Below are 21,150 nucleotides of genomic sequence, written 5' to 3'. Positions count from 1 at the left end.
GGACACACTCATGGTGCTCTCAGCCTCCTGCCTCTGTCAATCCAGTCCCTGCCTGAACTGAACTCGGCACATCAGCAGAAGGAGATTCACAGCCGGCGACCAAGCCCCCACTCCTGGCTTCACCAACTAGCCCTCTGACCCCTCAGTGTGGTAAAGATTAGATATGTTAATGCAAGCTGCATGCTCGGAAGGCTGTGCAGCTCGTGAGCAGCACTCAGCAAGAGTGAGCTCTGATAACAACAACCATTAGCCATTCCAGCCCTGTCCTGGCCTCTGCACGGAGCTGTGCCATCCAATTCAGCTCTGTATCTGCAGCATCCAGCATTGCCAATGCTCAGAGAGGCAAGGAGGAGATGGAGACTGCATCCTGGATCCTACAGAGACTGCCTGACAAGCACACGTGACCTCTGGTTTTCTTTCATGAGCTTCCCAGAAGATGACACTCTGCCTTCACTCCCCAGGTGACCTACTGGAATCCTCCAACTTATGATTAACAAGAGAGCAATATCTTACGTGTACAGGAATAAAGAATGAACTCCCAATACTACGAGAAAGATGGTTTCCTTGCAGCCTCTGCCCACCCTCGGGAAAGCACCCATAGTGCCCATCACTCGGTGGCTCCCCCGCCGCTTTTCCTTCTGCCTCGTCCTAGTCAGGGGCCCAGCAGCATCCCAGACTCACTGCTACGAGTTCAGGGGCAATGCACGGCTACTGCTGCCACCAAAGGACGGCTGTTGAGATCTTGGCAGAATTCCCATAGTCAATCAACACCAAATCTTGCTATTGCTCTAACCATTTGGCCTAACTTCAGTGAGAATATATCCCAGGTCACAAATTAGCTCACATTCACACTGACAAAAATAAATACTGCTGAATTTTCATAGTATAATTTTCCATAGACTGTCACCACCATGAATCCTAAATTAATTCAACTTTCCATGGTGAAGTCTGAAAGACCACAATGTCAAAGGGTATATTTTCCTTGTTAAGAAATCATCACTATGCACTTATAAAGAAACACTAAACACATCTCTGGCTCTTGCTATGTGGAAGAAAACTTCCTGGGGACAGTTGTACCCTCTGCCTAGGCCCTATCAACTGGAGGGGGTCCCCCCACATCCACAACAGGCAGGTGCAGGCAGAGCACACACAGGACATTTGCTGGGGACGCCCTCCTCCTGTCCACAGAAACCTGTTTTCCCAGCTCCTGGGGTCAATGGTTTTCCCTGCACTTCGCGTCAGTCTCTCAGGCCCTAGGGATTTAAATCTGGGCTCCCAGTTCCAGCCAGAGCAACTGACACTGGGTGTCCACCCTCAACAGGCCTTGACCTTGGCTCCCTCTCTGTGACATGCTCTAATCACACTCCTGGCTCACATAGCAAAGTGGTCACCCTGTCTCTTACCCTGATCCATGGACCTCCATGCCAGGTCTCCCCGACAGACAGCCAGGCTCTAGGTATATGGCTATGCTGAGGCAACAAGCTGAGGCGGTCTGAGCTTTGCTCAGCCTGGCATGCCTCCCCATCCAGCACAGTGTCTGCAGGGGGAAAAGAGTGCTGTGGAAACCAGCTTTCATCCCCAAAGTAGGTCAGAATTGCTCCTATAAGCAAGATAAACCGAGCAAGTCTGAAGATCCATTAAAGCTCGCTTTTCTTACATAACAGCACAAGCTGCCATTATATCAACCCTGTTTTTCAAGAAATAGCTGGATGTTTTACATAAAATGTCCTCTGCAATCTGTGCTATGTTAAAAAATTTAAGTAAGGAACACACCCACTAGTCTCTGATACCTATGCCTTCTACCTCACATGCCCTGCCCTCCATGGCACCTTAGATAACAGTAATGGAATACAACAACTGCATCCCCTTTGTCCTTGGACTTACAGGGAGAGTAAGTGACAATTTATAGGCAACTGAATGCGTGTTTAACATCAAGTAGCTTGTTTGTCAACATTTAAACACAACTTTATCTAAAGTCCCAGAATCAACTGTACAGGGCCAGAGTGCCCAACTTTCAATAGCAGAACTTGATCTTCAAACAAATCTTTATGCAGAAACCCAATATAAAAACAGAAAAGATCAAGGTGGGGCTGGGGCTGTGGAGGGTTCTGACAGGAGCGGATGGAGAGAGGCTGGGGCTGCTCCTTGAGAACCAACTTGGAATCCTGGAGCCACAGGCATAGAGTTTGAAAGCTGTTGACCCCAAGAGTGTTGTTACTCCTAAGGTCAACGCCAGCACCAAGAACATCACCGTAAAAGGCAGGAGAATCATTTGCTTAAAGGGAGCGTGCATGTGGATGGTGGTCTCCTAGCCCAGATGGCCGAATGGGGCCAGAGATGCAGGCCTTGAGGGTGCATCTCCATGTAAGGGTCCCTGTCCCCATAGGGACAAAGGACCCAAGTCAAAGAGATTGTCCCAGCTGCCCCTTTTGTATGAACACCTCCCTTTTCCCCTAAGTCATCTGCAACCTTTCCCTCCCCTAGGAAGCCCTGGCAGCTCCGTCTTGCAGCACTTTCCCAAGAAAGAAGTAAATGAGACAGTCTTGCATGCATAATCTAAAAGGCCTCCCCAGACATTCATTTAAGTCTGAAAGAGAAGAGCCAGGGCACACACAAGTTCTACTCTTCCAGCCAAGGGCTGAGGAAGATGGTGAGGATGACCCTGTGGGCCGGGCACACAGAAGCATGTGCATGTGAGGAAGAGACTCTGCTTTTCTTCAGTCCCAGCCTCGTTCTCTCTCACGTTTTGGTTCTGTTTATCAAATACTTAAAGTCAGCAGGTGCTCTCTTTCCCCTACTTGGCACGAGTGCAATTGCAGGCTCTTACAGAGAGGCAAAATGAAGTTGCAGCCCTGCCTCTTCCAGGCATTGGAGAGAAAGGTTCTACCCAAGGAAGACACAGATGGAAACCCAGCAGGTTTGATCGAGTGCCATTCAGGACCCCTACTCCTACAAGGAGATGGGCAGAAAAGCACATCTGGGAAGAGGGGTTTGACTAAGATGTGACTTGGAAAGGGGTGGCAGCAAGGGCCTTGTAAGAAGAATAAGGACCAAACCCCTCATTACACCAGGGTCTACACACACACACACTGCTGCTCACGCTGGGTGTGGGAAGCTTCATGGCTCAGGGTCCCATGCAGACTGTGGGGATGGAGCCCTCTTCCAGGTTCACGTCTCAGGGAATCCACCAACAGAAGAACAGTCAAGGTTGTAGTCCCCATAGGTGGGAATTAGAGTCCAAAGATCTGCAGCTTTGGGGAAGGAATGCAGGGCAGGGGCATGAATCATTGCATGCATGTTGGTTAAGTGGGCAGGGTCACCAAAGAGCAATGGAGATACTGATCACAAATAGCAGAGGAAAGTGAAAAGAGATTAAGAAGCACAGCTCCAATGGACTCTAAGAAGACATAGTAGGCCAGGCGCAGTGGCTCACACCTGTAATCCCAGCACTTTGGGAGGCCCACGTGGGCAGATCACCTGAGGTGAGGAGATCGAGACTAGCCTGGCCAACATAGTGAAAACCCCATCTCTACTAAAAATGTAAAAATTAGCTGGGCATGGTGGCAGGCACCTGTAGTCCCAGCTACTCAGGAGGCTGAGGCAGAGACAACTGCTTGAACCCGGGAGGTGGAGGTTGCAGTGAGCCAAGATTGGGCCGCTGCACTCCAGCCTGGGTGACAGAGTGAGATTCCCTCTCAAAGAAAGAAAAAAAAAAGAAAAAGAAGAAGAAAGAAGAAGAATGGGAGAGGGAGGAGAAGAAGGAGAAGCAGAAGCAGAAGAAGCAGAAGAAGTAGAAGGAGCAGAAGGAACAGAAGCAGCAGCAGCAGCAGAAGAAGAAGAAGAGGAAGAAGAAGAAGAAGAAGAAGAAGAAGAAGAAGAAGAAGAAGAAGAAGAAGAAGAAGAAGAAGGAGGAAGAAGAAGAGGAGGAGGAGGAGGAAAGAAGGAAGAAGAAGGATCAGCAGAAGAAGAAAGAAGAGGAAGAAGAGGAAGAGGATGAGGAGGAGGAAGAAAGAAGAAAGAAGGAAGAAGAAGAAGCAAAAGCAGCAGCAGAAAGAAGAAGAGGAAGAGGAAGAGGAGGAGGAGGAAGAAAGAAGGAAGAAGAAGAGGAGGAAGAGGAAGAGAAGAAGAAAAGAAAAGAAGAAGAAGAAGAGAGGAGGAAGAGGAAGAGAAGAAGAAAAGAAAAGAAGAAGAAGAAGGAGAAGGAGAAGAAGAAGACACAGTAACTGCAGAAATACAAACAAGCCATCCACCTTGTAGACCCGTCTGCATGCACAGGACACCCCGTCCTGTGGGATATCGGGGGTACCCTTCCTCCCAGGAAGCAGAGAAGGCCCAACGTTTGTGTGCCGACTGGGGGTTGGGGGGCCCCTGAGGACCCAGGACAAATCCAGCCAACTCTCAGAACCTCTTTCACTGTCCCAGGGGGTGATGCTACTTAACTATTTTTTTTTTTTTTTTTTTTTGTTGAGACGGAGTCCTCTTTCACCCAGGCTGGAGTGCAGTGGCGTGATCTCGGCTCACTGCAGGCTCCACCCCCCGGGGTTCACGCCATTCTCCTGCCTCAGCCTCCCGCGTAGCTGGGACTACAGGCGCCTGCCACCGCGCCCAGCTAATTTTTTGTATCTTTAGTAGAGACGGGGTTTCACCGTGTTAGCCAGGATGGTCTCGATCTCCTGACCTCACGATCCGCCCACCTCGGCCTCCCAAAGTGCTGGGATTACAGGCGTGAGCCACCACGCCCGGCAATGCTACTTAACTATTAAGGCCACTCTTGTGGACTGATTTCTGCAAACTTGTACAGGACAACATAGAACTTGAGCCAATTCCTGATTCCTGTCAGATTCGAAAAGTAACAAACACTTAATGAGATGGTGGCTCAGGGACTGGAACAACTCTTTTGACTGCCCCCAATGTCACCTTCACTCTTCTGATGGAGTGTATCAATTTTTTGAAAGTAACACCCACCTGACTTGATCCTGGTTTTAACAGAGGGTAGGCCTCTCACACTTGAGACAGGAGGAAGCCGGCGCCCCCAGGCCACTCTCTCAGGTGACATTCAGGAAGATTTGCTGTTTGGTCTGCGATCACGCCTGCAAGGGGGTCCCCTTTGGTGTTTGTGGGTTGGAGGCTTGCAGCCTCAATTCACAATCAAGAGATGCAGAGGGAGGAAATCTCAGGCTCAGAACAGGACTACACGCCCATCTGGCCCGTTTCTGTCTCATACAACTTCAGTTGCCTGATGACAGCTGCTTTTCACTGGAGCTATCTAAGCAAGCAATGCTTAGAAAAGCCTGGTTTGGGGGCAAGACCTAAAGAAATATTCTTCTGCCTGGTGCAGAGTCAAATGTCACAGGGTGGCTGAACACCATGCAAAGCGCCCTGGAGCAGATCTGGATGCTGGGGGGCAGCACCCCATCTTGCCAACAAGGACCCAGGCTGCAGACACAAGGCACTATATATACCCAAGCACTTAGCAAAGAGCAGAGCCAGGATGAAGGATCTGTCAGGTGCCATCGGCCCACTTCCCCACTAAAGCTGTCAAAGTTTACTTCAATTTCCAAATCTTAAAACCCAACAATGTCTGGGGAGGAAAGTTTTCAAGTCCATTTTCAACGTGGCAACGCTTGAATGGTCTCAGCTTGATCTGGCACTTCCCGGCCAGCTCTGCACACTGCAGCCAGCACTTCCTGACCCAACATGTCCTCATGGTAGCCCGTTCCTGGAGCTCAGAACAGGATTCTGAGAACACGGTATGGTCACTTCAGGACTGTGTCTTATTGCGAAGGCTGCAGACAAATGTGAATCTCCTCTGTCTGCCTGCTCTAGCAGCCCCATGGGAGCCCCAAAGCCTGGACTCTGGGAATGTTCATCAAGGTATCCACTTAAAGTGTCAGAGTCCAGGCCTGGCAATGCCACAGCCCTCGTCCTGCACACTCTTGGATTGGTAAGAGTTTGAGCTGCACTCAAAAAGTCCTAGGTCAAGGCAAGAAACCAAGGACAAGAGTGACAGAGCAGGCCTTCATCTCCAACCCTCAGCCATTCTTGCAGCTTCCCTACTGCCCAACCCTTCCTCTAAATCTGTCAGAGTCTCACTCATCTACCTCCTAAATATCTAAAGGCCTCTACTCTCCATCGCCAGAGCCACACCCAAGTTCAGGCCTCCATCAGTTCTTAGCTGGGGAGTCCAGAAGCCCATTCTCTACTCTTCTTCCTCTCCAGACTCTGCCTCCCCCAGAGCATCCTCCAGCCCCTTTGTTATCTTTCTGTATCCTCCAGTCATGTGGCTCCTGGGATCCTCACTGTCACCCAGCAAAGGAACCAGGCTCAGGAAAGGAAAGTGAGGTTCCCCAATCTCATGATCCATCACACACAACACCTCTTACTTCCTCTTGCACACACCAGCCAAGCGGAACACACTTCCACCCTGTGCATACGTGTTGCTCGCCTATGCCCCACGCCCAGGGCTAGGCATACCCTGTCTGCATTCCCTACCTGCAAGGGCCGTCCTCTTCGTGAATCTCCTTGGATTGTACAGGCAAAGTGGTTGTTTCTACTCAATTCTTTCCTAATTCCTGGTATACCCCAATTATGGTACATGGTGCTCCCTGTGCCAACAACTGATGTATATCTGTGTCTTCCCAATTAGAGGGTCTGTTGTGTTTCTTCCTGTGCCCACCCCAGCACCAGAGCCATGGCAATTCCCAAGAAAATATGAGATGCATGAATATGGCAAATGGTGTGTATGATAAAAAAAATCTCAGAGTTGGAGGGAGGTATCTTTAGAGTCATCCAATTACAACAGGCCACTTTACAGACTGGGAAAGTCAAAGAGAAATGTGGCTTATGAGAGCAAGTAGAAAGCATCCCGATGGGGAGTGTGGCCACTGACACGGATGCTCCAGAGACGTCCAGCGAGGAAAATGAGATGTTCTCCATGTGGTTCAGCAACATGGGGGTCCAGGGCTTTGCAGAGCCTCCCTGAAGAGTACTGTGGGGAGAATCCTGTCTGGAGGGGCTGAGGCCCAATTGTGGGGAGAAAAAGGAAGCCATCTTTCATCACTCTGAGCCATGGAGGGGAAGGAGTAGTGGGATCTGTCTACACACTGCATTCTTGGTGGTGACATTACAAATCCAGAGACACATATGCTGCTGTGGGCATTCCCTTAGACCATCACATCAAGTCTGATCCTGAAAGAGCAGGTACATCCTACTAGGGTAAGAAATCCCCCCACCCACAGACCTCTTGTGTGATGAGGAGGTGGGGCACCCAGTGAGACTCAGCCCAGTCTCACTGAGTCTCAAAGTCTCAAAGAGGAAAGTCAAGGGTGTGAGCCCTGTCCTTCATGGTCTCGAGCACAAGACACACTCTGAGCCACAGCTGCCATCGCCGACAGTGTACAATGCCAGAAGGCTACCAGGGTCCCTGGCCAGTTCCTAGCTTTTGATTTCTCTTTGGATCTGCTCTCTTTATCTCTCAAATGGGCTCACAGGCTCTCTCGAGGATTAAAATACCATAGTGAGGCTTCCGGCAGGCTGCCACACTGTGTGCTGCGAGACATTCTTCCCTCTCCTCGGGGACAGCAACCACCCCAGGGAACACTGACATGACTGCCGTACCCCGCAGCCACCACCTGCCAGGACCACAGACCCACAGGGAGACCAGGACCATGTGCTCCTCTCTGTGCTGAAGACAGGGCGTTTGTAATCACTTGCCCACGCTGGAATGGATTCAAGGCCGGCTCCTGTCTGAGTATAGAAGCAGAATGTTGCGCTCACACATCAAAGCAGGCGCTCCCCTAACACAGGCCCAGACTGAAGGCAGCTGCGGAGGGCTCCATTCCAGGACAGCAACTGCTGCTAGAGATAAATGTGGCTTAAGTCAACATTTTTGGGGTTTTTTAACCAGGCAGGGGCGGGGATAGAAAAGGCAGGGGCAGGGGTGGAAAAGAGAGTGCCGCAATACATCATTTTCCCAGCTAAAAGAGAATGTTTCAGAGGCTGCCAAACCTTCCTTAACTCCTCAAAGCATTGGACAGCTCTGAAGACTAATGCCCTGGTGGGAATGCGGCTGGGACTCTGCCTTCCACCCGCCAGGCGGCGTCCAGTCCAGGGACCCGAGCCAGGCACTGCTGACCGCAGGCAAGAGCAAAGGCTGCCTGGAGTAATAGCTCACCAATGCAGCATACCGGCCTCCACGCCAAAGAGGGGCTGAGGAGGGCTGCAGAGTAGAAGAGAGGAGGGAAATTCAGCAAGGATGAGTTTTCTATCCAAAGGTGACTACTCTTTCTGGGGAATACCTTCTCAAAAGGACCCAAGCCTGGAGATTCTGCAGAGCTTTGATGGCAGAGGTGGTGATGGCAGCCTCGTGTCTCACAGGGAGAACTTGGAATCCCTGCAGGAGTGCAGCAATAAGATCAAACGCACTTTGGAAGCCCCTCTAAGGGAATCCAGTGTGCTCAGTGAGAAGGACATGGGAAGAAAAGTTTAAAGATGTGCACAGATGCTCAAGGAGGTGGGTTAAGTGAAAAACTTAGGCTATAAAACAATGCACAGGCTGATCGTATTATGAGAAATTACATGATATTTAGAAATCATGCCGAAAATACACCAACGACAAGTGCTTCATCTCTAGATGGTAAGATGGGGGTAATTATTCCTTCTTTCTTCTTGATAATTTACATCTTCAAAAAATATTGATACAAGCTTAAATGTATGTAAAAGAAAGAAAGAAAAGCATAAAACTCACTCCATTGAATCAGGTACCCCAGACACGCCAGACAGCACGTGGGGACAGAGGGGATTCAGGAGGAGGGGATGCAGATTTGAGGAAAGGCTCCGTGCTTGTCTGTAACCCAGAAGCTGGAATTCTCAAGAATGCTCAGGCAGTGGTTCAAGGGAAGGTTGCTGAGATCCAGTTTTGGGAGAGGACTCAGATTCCGTGTGGTGGGTTCTGGGCTAAGCATCCGGATACCAGTCCTGAGCTCGCTCTGAGTCCTCCCCTGTCCCTCCACCTTCCTGGGGGTGCTCATGGGCTTCAGATATCATCGAGGCTGCAAGGGATGAACCAGGCGCTGGGAGGAGGCTGCATTCTCACCCACTATATCCCTGAGGAGTCTGGGCGTGACTCTCCCCATAAAGGGGGTCTCTGCTGCTTTATGAAGCCTGGAAGCAGTGACGACAAAGCTGTGAATCTGGCTGCAAAGTGTACCTGGCTGCCTTGGCGCCCTATCCGACTCCTCACCCATCTGTCTGGGAACCATCTCTCCCGGGTGTCCTTCCCAGTCTGCCCTGTCCTTCTCAGTTTCTTTCCAGAACTCCTATGCACCCACTCCCGACTGGCTCCATCCTTTGCATGGCAATGCCAGACCTTCTCTACTCGCCCCTAGACCCAACTCTCGGTGACACCGAGTCCCGAGTGGATGCCCAGACCATCACCTGCATGGCTCCACCACCTCCAACCACACAGTCCACAGCAGTCTCCCACCTGCTCACACCACTGGCTCAGAAGATGCTGCATGAAAAATACACCAATGGGAATTGTGATTTGTAATGTCAGGGCCTTAGATATTTAAAGTTCTAATTGCTTCTCTAATCATTCATTCAAGAAACACACATTGAGTATCTGCTATGGACTGAATATTTGTGTCCCCTAAGATTCATACGTCAAAACCTAATCCCCAGTGTGATGGTATTAGGAGGCAAGACCTTTGGCGGTGCTCAGAGCATAAGGGTGGAGCCCCTATGTAAGTGGGATTGATGCCCTCAGAAAGGAGGCCCCAAGGAGCTCCCTCTCCTCACCACCACGGGGAGACACAAGAAGGCAGGAGTTGGCAACCAGATGACAGCCCTCAACAGAATCCGCCAGGCTGGCTGCCTGATCTTGGACTTCCTAGCCTCTCACGTTTGTTGTTTAAGACACCCAGGTTATGGTCATCTGTTAAGGCAGCGTGAATGGGCTGAGAGGGCCTCGAAGTAAAGAAGTATCTCCCTCTGCATCCTCAGGAGACACTGCGGTGGCTGAGAGTCTTTAAGACTGAATTCTGTCTATTTCACCCAGTGATAACGGCAAGTCCTCCACAACGTATGGATCTATACACACCTGCTCACACACATACTTCCACAGATTCTCTGCAAAGTTTCATGTAATCCCTAAAGGATGGTGAACACTCAACTGATTTTCCGTTTATATGTTTTCTATATAAAATCAACGTGGGTCCTTCACCACCTGTGAGTGACGTGCTGCAGCTGCCCAGCTTTCAGTTCCCTGGTTGTGACATGGGAAGGATAAAACCTGCCCCGCAGGCAGGTCACAGGCTCACCTGGGAGCCAGCTTGGGGACAAGAGCGGGGCACCCATGGAGGGACTGAGCACAGAGCCGCCCTCCAGAGCATGCTCCTCACAGGAGCTGGGGCTCCTCCACACTGTCCACCGGACTTCACTGCTCCCCTCTTACGGCATTGGCACAGAGAACACCCACCTGTGTTTTAGAACCCCTGCCTCCCTCATGGTCAATAACCCTCCAGGCTCGCCCCTCCCTTGGCAAGCAAGGAACCTCCCAGCATCACAAGAATGACCTTTCCACAACTCGCTTCCCTGTTCTCCAGGAGACTTGGCACAGCCACTGATTCACCACATCACGACAGAGCGCTGCTCACTGGCTCCCATGCAGCAAGGGACCTCTCTGGTAAAATCCACTCGCCTCAGCCTGGAATTTAGGATGCTAAGTTGGCTGTCCTCAGAGTCCCCATCCAGCTCTCCAAATTAGCCCCTTTCCCCATCTTGCCTTGCGCTGATTATTTACACACTTCACCAGCCACCGCTTCACCCTTCTCTCCTCCAGTGGAAAACATCACCGTGTGATGGACAGAATATAGCTATGCAGATGCAAACAGACATTACTGGAAAAAGAGCTCTGTGATCAAAAAGTTTGATAACTGTTGTTTGATAAATCTTATGAAATTCTTCTCACAGCTTTAAGATTCCAGTGTGCACTGTGATCTTTTGAGAGACAATGTATCGTTTTCCAAGAGTTTTCAGCTACATTTCTTTTAACGTGCTGGTCATCTGGAAGGACTGGTGTGCTGAATAATTCACACCAGCAAAGAACACTCTGTTTACTTTACCGGCCAGAGCAAGGCTCTCCCCATCCACAACAACTTGCCCACTAGCCCCAGATTTCATCTGTGTTTTAATGTCCTTACCATCAACATTCCATCTGTGGGTCTCCACCTCTGGTCCAGGTGTATTTGGGTTGCAACAATTCCTTGAGTTGAAATTCCATCCCACAAGGCCTATGAAGGAGCAAGCTTTTCCCCAGGACAACAGAGAGGAGCCGTGTGCTGCCCTGGGACACACAGTTGGTGTCCTTTCTCACTAACCACAGACACCACCTTCCTGGAGTCATGGGAAGCTCAGCGATCCACAAAGATGGGGCACTACTGTGGCTCTTTCCACAACACTTGCTTTTAGCTATTTTACATCTAGATGTAACTAATCTGACAAAAAGTGTTTTAATTTCTTTCCCAAAGCAAGTCTGATCCTCAGTCGGTGGTTGAAAAAGACAAGAGATCAGCATGACATGCCAGGAAAAGCCTCAATTCCCCTCCTTTGAAATAAGCCTCCAGTTGTGTCTTGTGGAGATTCCAGCACACAGCTGCCCTTTCCTTCCTTTCCTCCTTCACAGTCCTAGCTATGACCCAATGTGCATATTCCACAGGTGAACAGAGGACATGTTTGGGTGAGATGGTTTCATGAAAAAAGAGATTTAAATGATACAGCCATAAATCAGGAACACTAGACTAACAAGCAAACAGAAATTAAGACAAGAAGTCTGTTGTGTGTGGGGCCGTACAACAGCAGCTAGGTTGGCTGTGGCCATCGCTTGGCATCCCCATATGCAAAGAGGAAGGGAAGGAAGAAGGGGGAACGGTACCTGGCATTATACATACACACAAGTTCAGGCCAAGGACCTCCTGGCTATAACTTCACTGACAGCTCATCCACCCGTTACAGCTTCACAAAAAGCCCTGACCCAAACTCACCATGCCTTATTCTCATGAAGACCCTCAAAACTCACAACTACGTCACACAAAGGTGTGATTCTGGACCTCTGCGAAAACAGGGGGATTTTTTTCTTCTTAGCAGACTGCAAAATACTTCAGATCTTTGAGTGGGCTGTCTTCCCTGTGCCCTTCGCCTCCATAACTGCACACAAGATGACCACACGCACCTTCTCCATCTGCACTGAGGTTCTCGTACGAGTCCCAGCGTATCAGTGGGTCTGTTGTGTTGTAGTCCACAATCACACCGTGGTCGTTGTACAAGTGTTCGGACCCTGCATAGGGCACAGGCAGCAACATTAGTCCCAGTGAAACCCATCACCTCCGTCCACCTGACTCCACCATAAGGACAGGTGAGCAGCCTGACTTAAGCAGAAGAGAGAAGCCTCTCCATCCTCCACCCTCCTGCCAGGAGCCACGACACTAATCAGAGACTGTGGAGGATTTTCCACAAATAGAACCATAGTTAAAACCACAACAGGGAGGGGATAAGTAAGCACTGATCTTTCATCCACTGTGTACCAGGCTTCAACACTTCTGCAAAACAGGAGTCTTCAGACCACCTCACTGATGAGGACACAGAGGCCCGCTAAGCTGTCTCTGAGCCTCAGAGCCCACAGATTTGAATCCAGGCGCCAGGCTCTCAGATCCACACTCCTCCCTTCAAGTCCTTTTAGGAATACCAAAGGGATTTTTAACACACAAGCCATGTATTTAAAGGTTTTGCCTAAATCTATGACAGTGAACATAGAAAAAGCATGATTATTTCCATAGCTATTAAAAAGGGAAACAAAACTCCCATGCATGTAGATCTTGGTGATGGATCTGGACAATTCACCTTGATGACAAAGGGACTGGTTTCTTTTGAAATATATTTTTTAGGGAAAAAATTTGTTTTGCATGTAATACTTGCAGCCTACTATACTTCTAATTCTCTTTTTAAAATGCTGGTTACTTTGAGGTTAATGACGAAATCATGATGGAAATTTAAAAATTCCTTGAAATGAATGATAATAGTGACACAAGTTATCAAAACCTCTGGGATACAGCAAAGCCAGCGCTAACAGGAAAGTTTATAGCACTAAATGCCTACATCAAAAAGTCTGAAAGATCACATATTGACAACCTAACATCAAACCTCAAAGAACTAGAGAAGCAAGAATAAACTAAACACAAAGCTAGTAGAAGAAAATAAAAAACAAAAATCAGTGCAGAACTAAATGAAATTGAAACAAAATGCAAAAGATCAATGAAACAAAAAGCTGGTATTTTGAAAAGATAAACAAAACTGATAGACCATTAGCTAGATTAACCAAGAAGAGAGGAGATTTAAATAAATTCAATGAGAAATGAAACTTGAAACATTACAATCAGCATGAAAGATCATTCAAGACTATTATGAACACCTTTATGTATATAAACTAGAAAACTGAGAGAAACTTGGTCAATTCCTGGACACAGACAACCCTCCTCGATTAAATCAGGAAGAAATAGAAACCCTGAACAGACTAGTAACAAGCAGTGAAAATGAAACAATTTTTTGTAATGCCAATAAAAAAGAGCCCAGGGCCAGATGGATTCACAGCTGAATTCTACCATCCATTCAAAGAAGAATTGGTGCCAATCCTACTGAACAATTCCAAAAGACTGAGAAAGAGGAATTGTCCCTAACTAACTCATTCTATGAAGCCAGTATCACCCTGATACCAAAACTAAGAAAGAATATAACAAAAAAAAAAAGAAAAGAAAATCACAGACAATATCCCTGATAAACATAGATGCAAAAATCTTCAACAAAATACTAGCTAACTGAATCTAACAGCACATTAAAAAGATAATACACCATGGTCAAGTGGATTTCATCCCAGGAAAGCAGGGCTGATTTAACATATAGAAGTCAATAAATGTGATACACCATACAAACAGAATTAAAAACAAAAACCATACGTCATTTCAGTAGATGCAAAAAAGGCATTCGATAAAATCTAGCATCCCTTTATGATAAAAACACTCAACAAACTAGGCATAGAAGGGACTTACCTCAAAATAATAAAAGCCATGTATGACAAACCCACAGCCAATGTCATACTGAATGGGGAAAGGTTGAAAGCATTCCCCCTGAGAAGTGGAACAAGACAAGGATGCCTACTTTCACCACTTCTATTCAACATAGTACTGGAATAGTACTGCCAGAGCAATCAGCTAAGAGAAAGAAATACAGGGCACCTAAATTGGAAAAGAGGAATTAAAACTGTTGCTATTTGCCAATGATATGATCATATACCTAGAAAACACTAAAGACCCCTCCCAAAGACTTCTAGATTTGATAAACGAATTCAGTAAAGTATCAGGTTTCAAAATCAATGTACACATATCAGTAGCACTGCTATACACCAACAATGACCAAACTGACAATCAAATTAAGAACTCAATTCTTTTTACGACAGCTGAAAAAAAAAAAAAACTAGAAATATACTTAATCAAAAGGTGAAAGATCCACACAAGGAGAACTACAAAACACTGCTGAAAGAAATCAGAAATGACACAAACAAGTGGAAACACATCCCATGCTCACGGATTGGAAGAATCAATATACTGAAAAGGACCATACTGTCCAAAGCAATCTACAGATTCAATGCAATTCCTATCAAAATACTAACATCACTTTTCACAAAATTAGAAAAAAAAAATCCTACAATTCATATGGAACCAAAAAGGGGCCCAAATGGCCAAAGCAATCCTAAAAACAAAACAAAACAAAAATCTGGGGGCATCACATTATTGGACTTCAAGCTATACTAAAAGGCTATAGTTACCAAAACATCATGGTATAAAAGTAGACACACAGATCAAAGGAACAGAATAGAGAATCCAGAAATACAACTGACTACAACTGATTGATCTTCAACAAAGCATACAAAAACATAAATTGGGGAAAGAATACCCTATTTAACAAACAGTGCTAGGAAAACTGGCTAGCCACATGTAGAAGAATAAGACTGGATCCCCATTTCTCACCTTATATTATAAAAATCAACTCAAGATGGATCCAAGATTTAAATCTAAGACCTGAAACCATAAAAAGTCTAGAAGACAACCTAGGAAAAGCTCTTCTGGACATTTGCCTAGGCAAATAATCCATGACTAAGACCTCAAAATCAAATGCAACAGAACAAAAATAAGTAAACGGGACCTAATTAAACTAAAAATCTTCTGTACTGCAAAAGAAATAATCATCAGAGTAAACAGAACCCAGGGAGTGAGAGAAAATATTTGCAAACTATGCATCTGACAAAGAGCTAATATCCAAAATCTGCAAGGAACTCAAACAAATCCTCAAAAAAAAAAAACAAATAATCACATCAAAAAGTGGGCTAATGATATGAACAGACATTTTTCAAAAGATATACAAATGGCCAAAAAACACATGAAAAAATGCTAAACATCACTAACCACCAGGGAAATGCAAATTAAAACCACGATGCAATACCACCTTACTCCTACAAGAATGGCCAGTCATGCCCAAAGCTCTCCTGGCTGAGTGGCTGTGAGCAAGTCACACCACTTCCAGGGCTTACTGACACAAGTGGGCCTTCTTGTTCCACTATCCAATATCCTACATTTAAATAAAATTGATCACAGAAATCTCCAAATATGCACAAAGGCAGGAGACTAGTACTACAGCCCCAGCGTAGCCATCAAGCACCTTTCACCAGTGTCAGCAAGGACCTCCCGGTATTCCACCAAGCTACCCACCTTGAATCTTCTCAGGCGTGGCAGAGAAGACTAATTCAACCTTCCCATAGTCAGGAAAACGGTCATCTGAAAAAAACAAGTACGGATTGACTTTGTCCTTTATTCCAACCAGTACAGCACCACTCCCAAATCTGCAATAAAGACGCCCCATGATACAGAAAGTATAGGCAGTTTCATTGGTTATCCATAATTTTTTTCCCCCAGAGATCAATGATCACTTTCTCCTAATTTGGGAACAATTTTGTCAGTAGGCTGAATTTTGGAAAGAGGGTAGAGAGGATAGTGAAAGAATCAACCAAGGAGGTTCAACTGCAGCTGCCCACAAGCACAGGGCCGCCAGCTCCGCGCCTCACCTTTGCTGGCATTGTCCAGATCCTCCTTCCCAAACACCAGCCCGTAGCCCTGCACAGCCCCAGTGTGAAACTGCAGGCGGAAAATGACGTCACGGGTGGCCGAGCGGTATTTCTTGTGGTAGCATTTCACCTGGGTTAGAGAGACAAAACAAAACAAAGCAGCTGCAGCAGGGACACACGTTCCCGGCAAGGAACACACTCTGCGGAGGCCATCACAGCAGGGCCTCCCCTCTGGACTCTGGCTGGGAGTTCACGCTTTGGAGTGGAACTTCAGTCCCGAGGCACAGGCGCCTGCAGACAGCTGGGGTGCAGGCAGAGGCACCACACTGCTGCTGCTGGGTGCGGGGCTCCACTGGAGGCTTCAGTGTGTTCCCTGTGCTGCTCCTGTGGAACCACAGCTCTGAACACCGCTATCGCTAGTCCTCAGAGAGGCCACACCTAAACCCTTTCAGACCACGTGCCCTGTTTTGGAACCATCTGAAAAATGGAATTCCATGGTCTCTTTTTTCTAGACTTTAACAACTGATTGTGATAGCTTTTCTTTGATCTCAACGCTCCATGTTGCAACTTAAAGCTTTTTGTTTTCCAAAAAGAAGCAGCCGGTCATTACTGTGTGTACTATCCTGAATGATTATGTGCATGTTGTAATTTAGAGACAGAGACACAAAGAAGGAGGAGGGGAGAGAGGGAGACAGAGAGGGTGTTGGCATTTAGCTTCCCATGCCTGACTGTCCAGAGGTCCTGTTGGGGGTTGTGTGAGACAAGTGTTCAGAATCACCCTGATGTGATCTGAACTCAAGCTGGGGTTCATGAGGTCTCCAGGGTGCAGCTCAAGCACCCTAAATGATTGTGCCAATGAGCCAAAGGGTAGAGCCCCTCCTTGCGATGCTTGGCATGTGGGGAACGGTGGGCAGAGCAGGAGCCTGAGTGTCCCGACCTGCCTTTATAACTGGGGCCCTCCTGCTTCTTATGACTGTGTGCAGCACTGGCATCACTGGGAGGGTTCTCAGGCCACAGCTGGGGGAGCTGCAGGGACAGGGACACCCCTCACTCAGAGATCGGGGCAGGACCACCAGGTAGTGGCACTTTCCCAAATCCCCAGAGGGTCGAAGGCCCTGGACAGGCTGGATTCTGCTCTCAGACCAAACCGTGCACAGGTGGGCACCTCCCCCACCCCGAGGCTGTGGGGTAGTGACTACCAGAGACAGCCACGTTCCCGTAAAAGAGACTTTTCTTGGAGAAAGATGGCTTTAAAATATCACATGCCTCACAACAGTAAATGAGAAGCCACCGCAGCAGGTATGATCCGGACCAACATGCAGAAGAACGCAGCAGGGAGGGCTCTGTCTTCCCTAACCAGACGAACGTCCACCAGAGGAACAAAAAGCCCAGAAGCCCAGCCCAGGAGGCCGGGAGCTGTGACTCCAGGCAGACCCGGAAGATGTTTACCTTTGTGCTATCTACAAGGAAAGGGTCAGATAAATAAACCAAAAAATAAAATTAAGACTGTGGAAGGATGTTCCCTGTTGACAAACACGACTGGGTCTCCCTTGTACCGCCTGGCGCTGGCCAGGGGTGCTGTAAACATGGGGCTCAGACTCAGGCCTGGCCTCCAGGGGCCCAGGAACTAGGGCGTTTGCAAGTAGAGAACTGGCATTGTGAAGAAATGTTGCCTCCATTTGCTTTCCAACAGCCAATGGCACGTTGGCCACAAATCTACTGCCTCTGTCTGAGACTGTCTGACTTCTCAGCAAGACTCAATCAAAGGCTGTCCTTGCAGGGATCCTTCCAGGATGTTCTGAGAGTATCTGGGCCCCTCCTCTGAGCTCCGCATGCCCCACACTCACTACACTGACCACCCATCAAATGGTTCAACCTGGGGCATATTGTAGAGATCCCCAGAGGGAGGTCCTTCTGGCCAGGGGTAAATCCACACATGCGCCCCCATTGCTAGGGATGATAGCACCCACCTCTCCCTGTCTGCCTTCTTCCCACTGGTGCCTTGCAAATGGGGAATGAAAAGTGGTTAGGGAAGGGAAAAGGAAAAGAGAGGCCCCAGTTCAAGCCAGTCTTACTCCCAAATTTTATAAATATTTAAGGGAACCAGAGATTAAAAAAAATAAAAACAACAACACGATGTCAGCTGATAGCTCACGCAGCCTGTGCTGCCATGGGCGCCAGCATCTGCCCACAGGAGTCAGGAAACTCCTCAGGAGGTAGCTGTGGGCTCGGTCCTGGCAGGCAGGGAGTGTCCTGGGTGAAAACGGAGCTGTGGGCTCCAGGCCGGGCCGCGTAAGGGGCACAGTGGAATATCCCCAACCGCAGCTCACTGTGCCCCTCCCGTCAGTACCGTTCCGCCCAGCACAGGGCCTCCTTCCAGGCCAGGTCCTGCCCTCCCTCTTCAGGAATCCAGGATGCTCCCCCAGGTCCCCCCACTGCTCCTCATAGCAGCTACACACAAACACACTGCTCCTCCTGCAGCAATCCCAGCTCCCTCCACATACCAGAAGGGAGGAGAAGGCAGGCCACGGTGCCCAGGAGGTACAGAGCAGCAGGAGATGGGAATCGGCCCGTCCCAAACAGGTTCCTCTCCAGGCCCCATATGATTGTCCTGTAAGATTCCTATTTTTCACAGCACAAGCTTTCAAATACTCCTAAGGCTCCACAGTGAAATAAAGAGCGGTCTATCCCACTGGCAGAGAACAACTGCTGCCTGAAATCACGTGGCCCTCCCTTCAGGGGTTTCTCTGCCTATTTTAATGCTAACTTTGTTTGCTGGCTTGAGATCCTAACGGCCTCATCATACACACTCCCTGTTTCATATTAAACCTCTTTCCTCTTGATTAAGGGAGGTAAACACCACCCCCTCCAGTCCTCCTGACCAAATCATGAACTGACTCCGGCTTCTTCTGAAAGACACGGAAAACCACAGGATTTTCCCTAACTCGGGGCTCCCAGCAACCACCATCAACACAGCAGGTCAGATCTTGAGACAAAATCCACTCACCAACCAGGAGCCCTCCACAGTGTGCAATAATTATGCATTATCTACATCAACAAATCTTTTTAAGACCAATGGCAAGAGATCAGAATTATGCTTGTAACACTTAGCAGAAAGAACAATCAACATGGTACTTGGTACGAGGGCTCCCAAATGCCTCCCTTTAAGATATAAAAGTAATGCAAACATTTCGTAAAGATTAGAGTGATTCAAGTCTATATTTTTCCCTTCATCCCTCCGGCTTTAACTTTATTTACCTGGGTCTCCCCAGAGTGTTTCTAGAATATGTCGATCCTTTGCCTTCAGATTTTAGAATATGTGCATTTAAAATAACAACTCAAAGATGTGCAGTCACAATTTTGTAGCATAGAAAAATGAAATAAGAAATAGCAAGCACTGCAACAAAGGCTGCGCACAGCCTGTCACTATGCTATCATAGAGCCAACCACAGAAGTATGTGGGTGTGATGCTGACATCACAAATCACTGGGAGCACTCAGATCTCGAGAAAGTTGCAGCCTCTTTAAATTCTCTGACTGCAAAATGAGTATTATGATATTGACCTGGCTATGTTGTTATAAAGATTAAATTAGCACTACATATTAATATAATTCATAAATCCAATAATGATATGTTATATTTATATGAATATATTATTTAAAGGGCATAAGCTTCTAGAGAGAGGGTACTTGGTACTCAAAAACATACAGGGTGAATGATGATCTCAATGGGAAGGCCTGTAAGCACTCTTGCTTTCTTTTAGTCTGATAAGGCAATTCAGAAACCATCGCCAAAATTTATTTTCTAATGGTGTAAAAATATGCCTGTGCCTGGCCGGGCGCGGTGGCTCACGCCTGTAATCCCAGCACTTTGAGAGGCTGAGGTGGGCAGATCATGAGGTCAGGAGATCGAGACCATCCTGGCCAACATGGTAAAACCCCGTCTCTACTAAAAAAAAAAAAATTAGCCAGGCACGATGGCAGGCGCCTGTACTCCCAGCTACTCAGGAGGCTGAGGCAGGAGAATCACTTGAACCCAGGAGGCGGAGGCTGCAGTGAGCCGAGATCACACCACTGCACTCCAGCCTGGGTGACAAAGCGAGACTCTGTCTCAAAAAAAAAAAAAAAAATGCCCGTGCCCTTGACTGGACTGGACAAGTTGCTGGTGACCAGGAACGGAGCCCTGCCTTGACCTCATTTGCTCCTGGAGTACACCAAGTCGAAGGCAGACACATGGAATTCTCAAAGAAGTTATCCATCAATCCAGTGTTTAAAGACAGCTGATGACTTGCTTAACTTTAGGCCACATAAGTATTTTTATTTCAAACTCTCCATCAACAAGAGAAAAAGCGCCTTGTACCAAGAGAGTCAAGGCTTAAGGTATCAGCCCCAGGAATGCCAGTCCCCAATTCAGAAGTCAGCACTCAGGTTCCTATCCTCCCCCCATGCCAGCCATTGCTGGGCAGCTCCTATTCAGGTCTGCTTCCCCTAAATTTACTAAGCAAAAGAGCAGAACCCTCAAAGCATCCCTAACAGAAAAGAGTAACATTCTCACTCAACGCTCCGCTGGTGGCCCAGGCAACTGTCTACGCAGGCCTCAAGGAATCTGTGAACTCAGGATGAGTTACAACCACATAGTTGGAGGGTAAAAAGTTAGATAGCTAAGCCCCATAGGTCAAAGACTTAAGTCAGGCAGGGCCAACACTAACCATGATTTCTTCACTTGGAGCTGAAAATGATTTCAGATGTTCGCAATATTGTAATTCATGATCGAAAGCCATTGAAAGGTGGGTAAATATTGGCTGCAAATGAAAACACAACCAAATCCACTATACTGAGATGACAGCATGGATTAAGACCCAGCCCAGTCTAAAAGGGACAGGAAAAGACAATCACAAAATAATGCTGTGATGCGTCCAACAGAGATCTGTAGAAACCTCTCCTGGGGCAGAGTCTCAGGAGAACACTTTCATTTTCCCTGGC

General features: G+C 47.7%; 1 protein-coding gene across 4 annotated transcripts in view; it reads right to left on the bottom strand.

Annotated features, from left to right (window-relative positions):
* The window catches only part of TNS3 (tensin 3), a 223,798-nt gene that overhangs the window by 100,966 nt on the left and 101,682 nt on the right, over positions 1-21,150 (bottom strand). For 3 of the 4 annotated variants that reach the window (XM_032758139.2, XM_058445056.1, XM_058445070.1), the window contains 3 exons: positions 16,169-16,298; positions 15,816-15,881; positions 12,230-12,334 (listed from right to left, as the gene is read on the bottom strand). In XM_032758139.2, the coding sequence (XP_032614030.1) occupies positions 12,230-12,334; positions 15,816-15,881; positions 16,169-16,298 (301 nt within the window). The remainder of the gene's footprint in view (positions 1-12,229; positions 12,335-15,815; positions 15,882-16,168; positions 16,299-21,150) is intronic. The other variant, XM_058445064.1, reaches the window with a different exon arrangement.

This window comes from Hylobates moloch, unplaced genomic scaffold, assembly GCF_009828535.3.
Source record: "Hylobates moloch isolate HMO894 unplaced genomic scaffold, HMol_V3 SCAFFOLD_1, whole genome shotgun sequence".
Taxonomy (NCBI): domain Eukaryota; kingdom Metazoa; phylum Chordata; class Mammalia; order Primates; family Hylobatidae; genus Hylobates; species Hylobates moloch.
The sequence above is the reverse complement of the archived record's forward strand: the minus strand, read 5'-3'. Positions and strand labels throughout refer to the sequence as shown.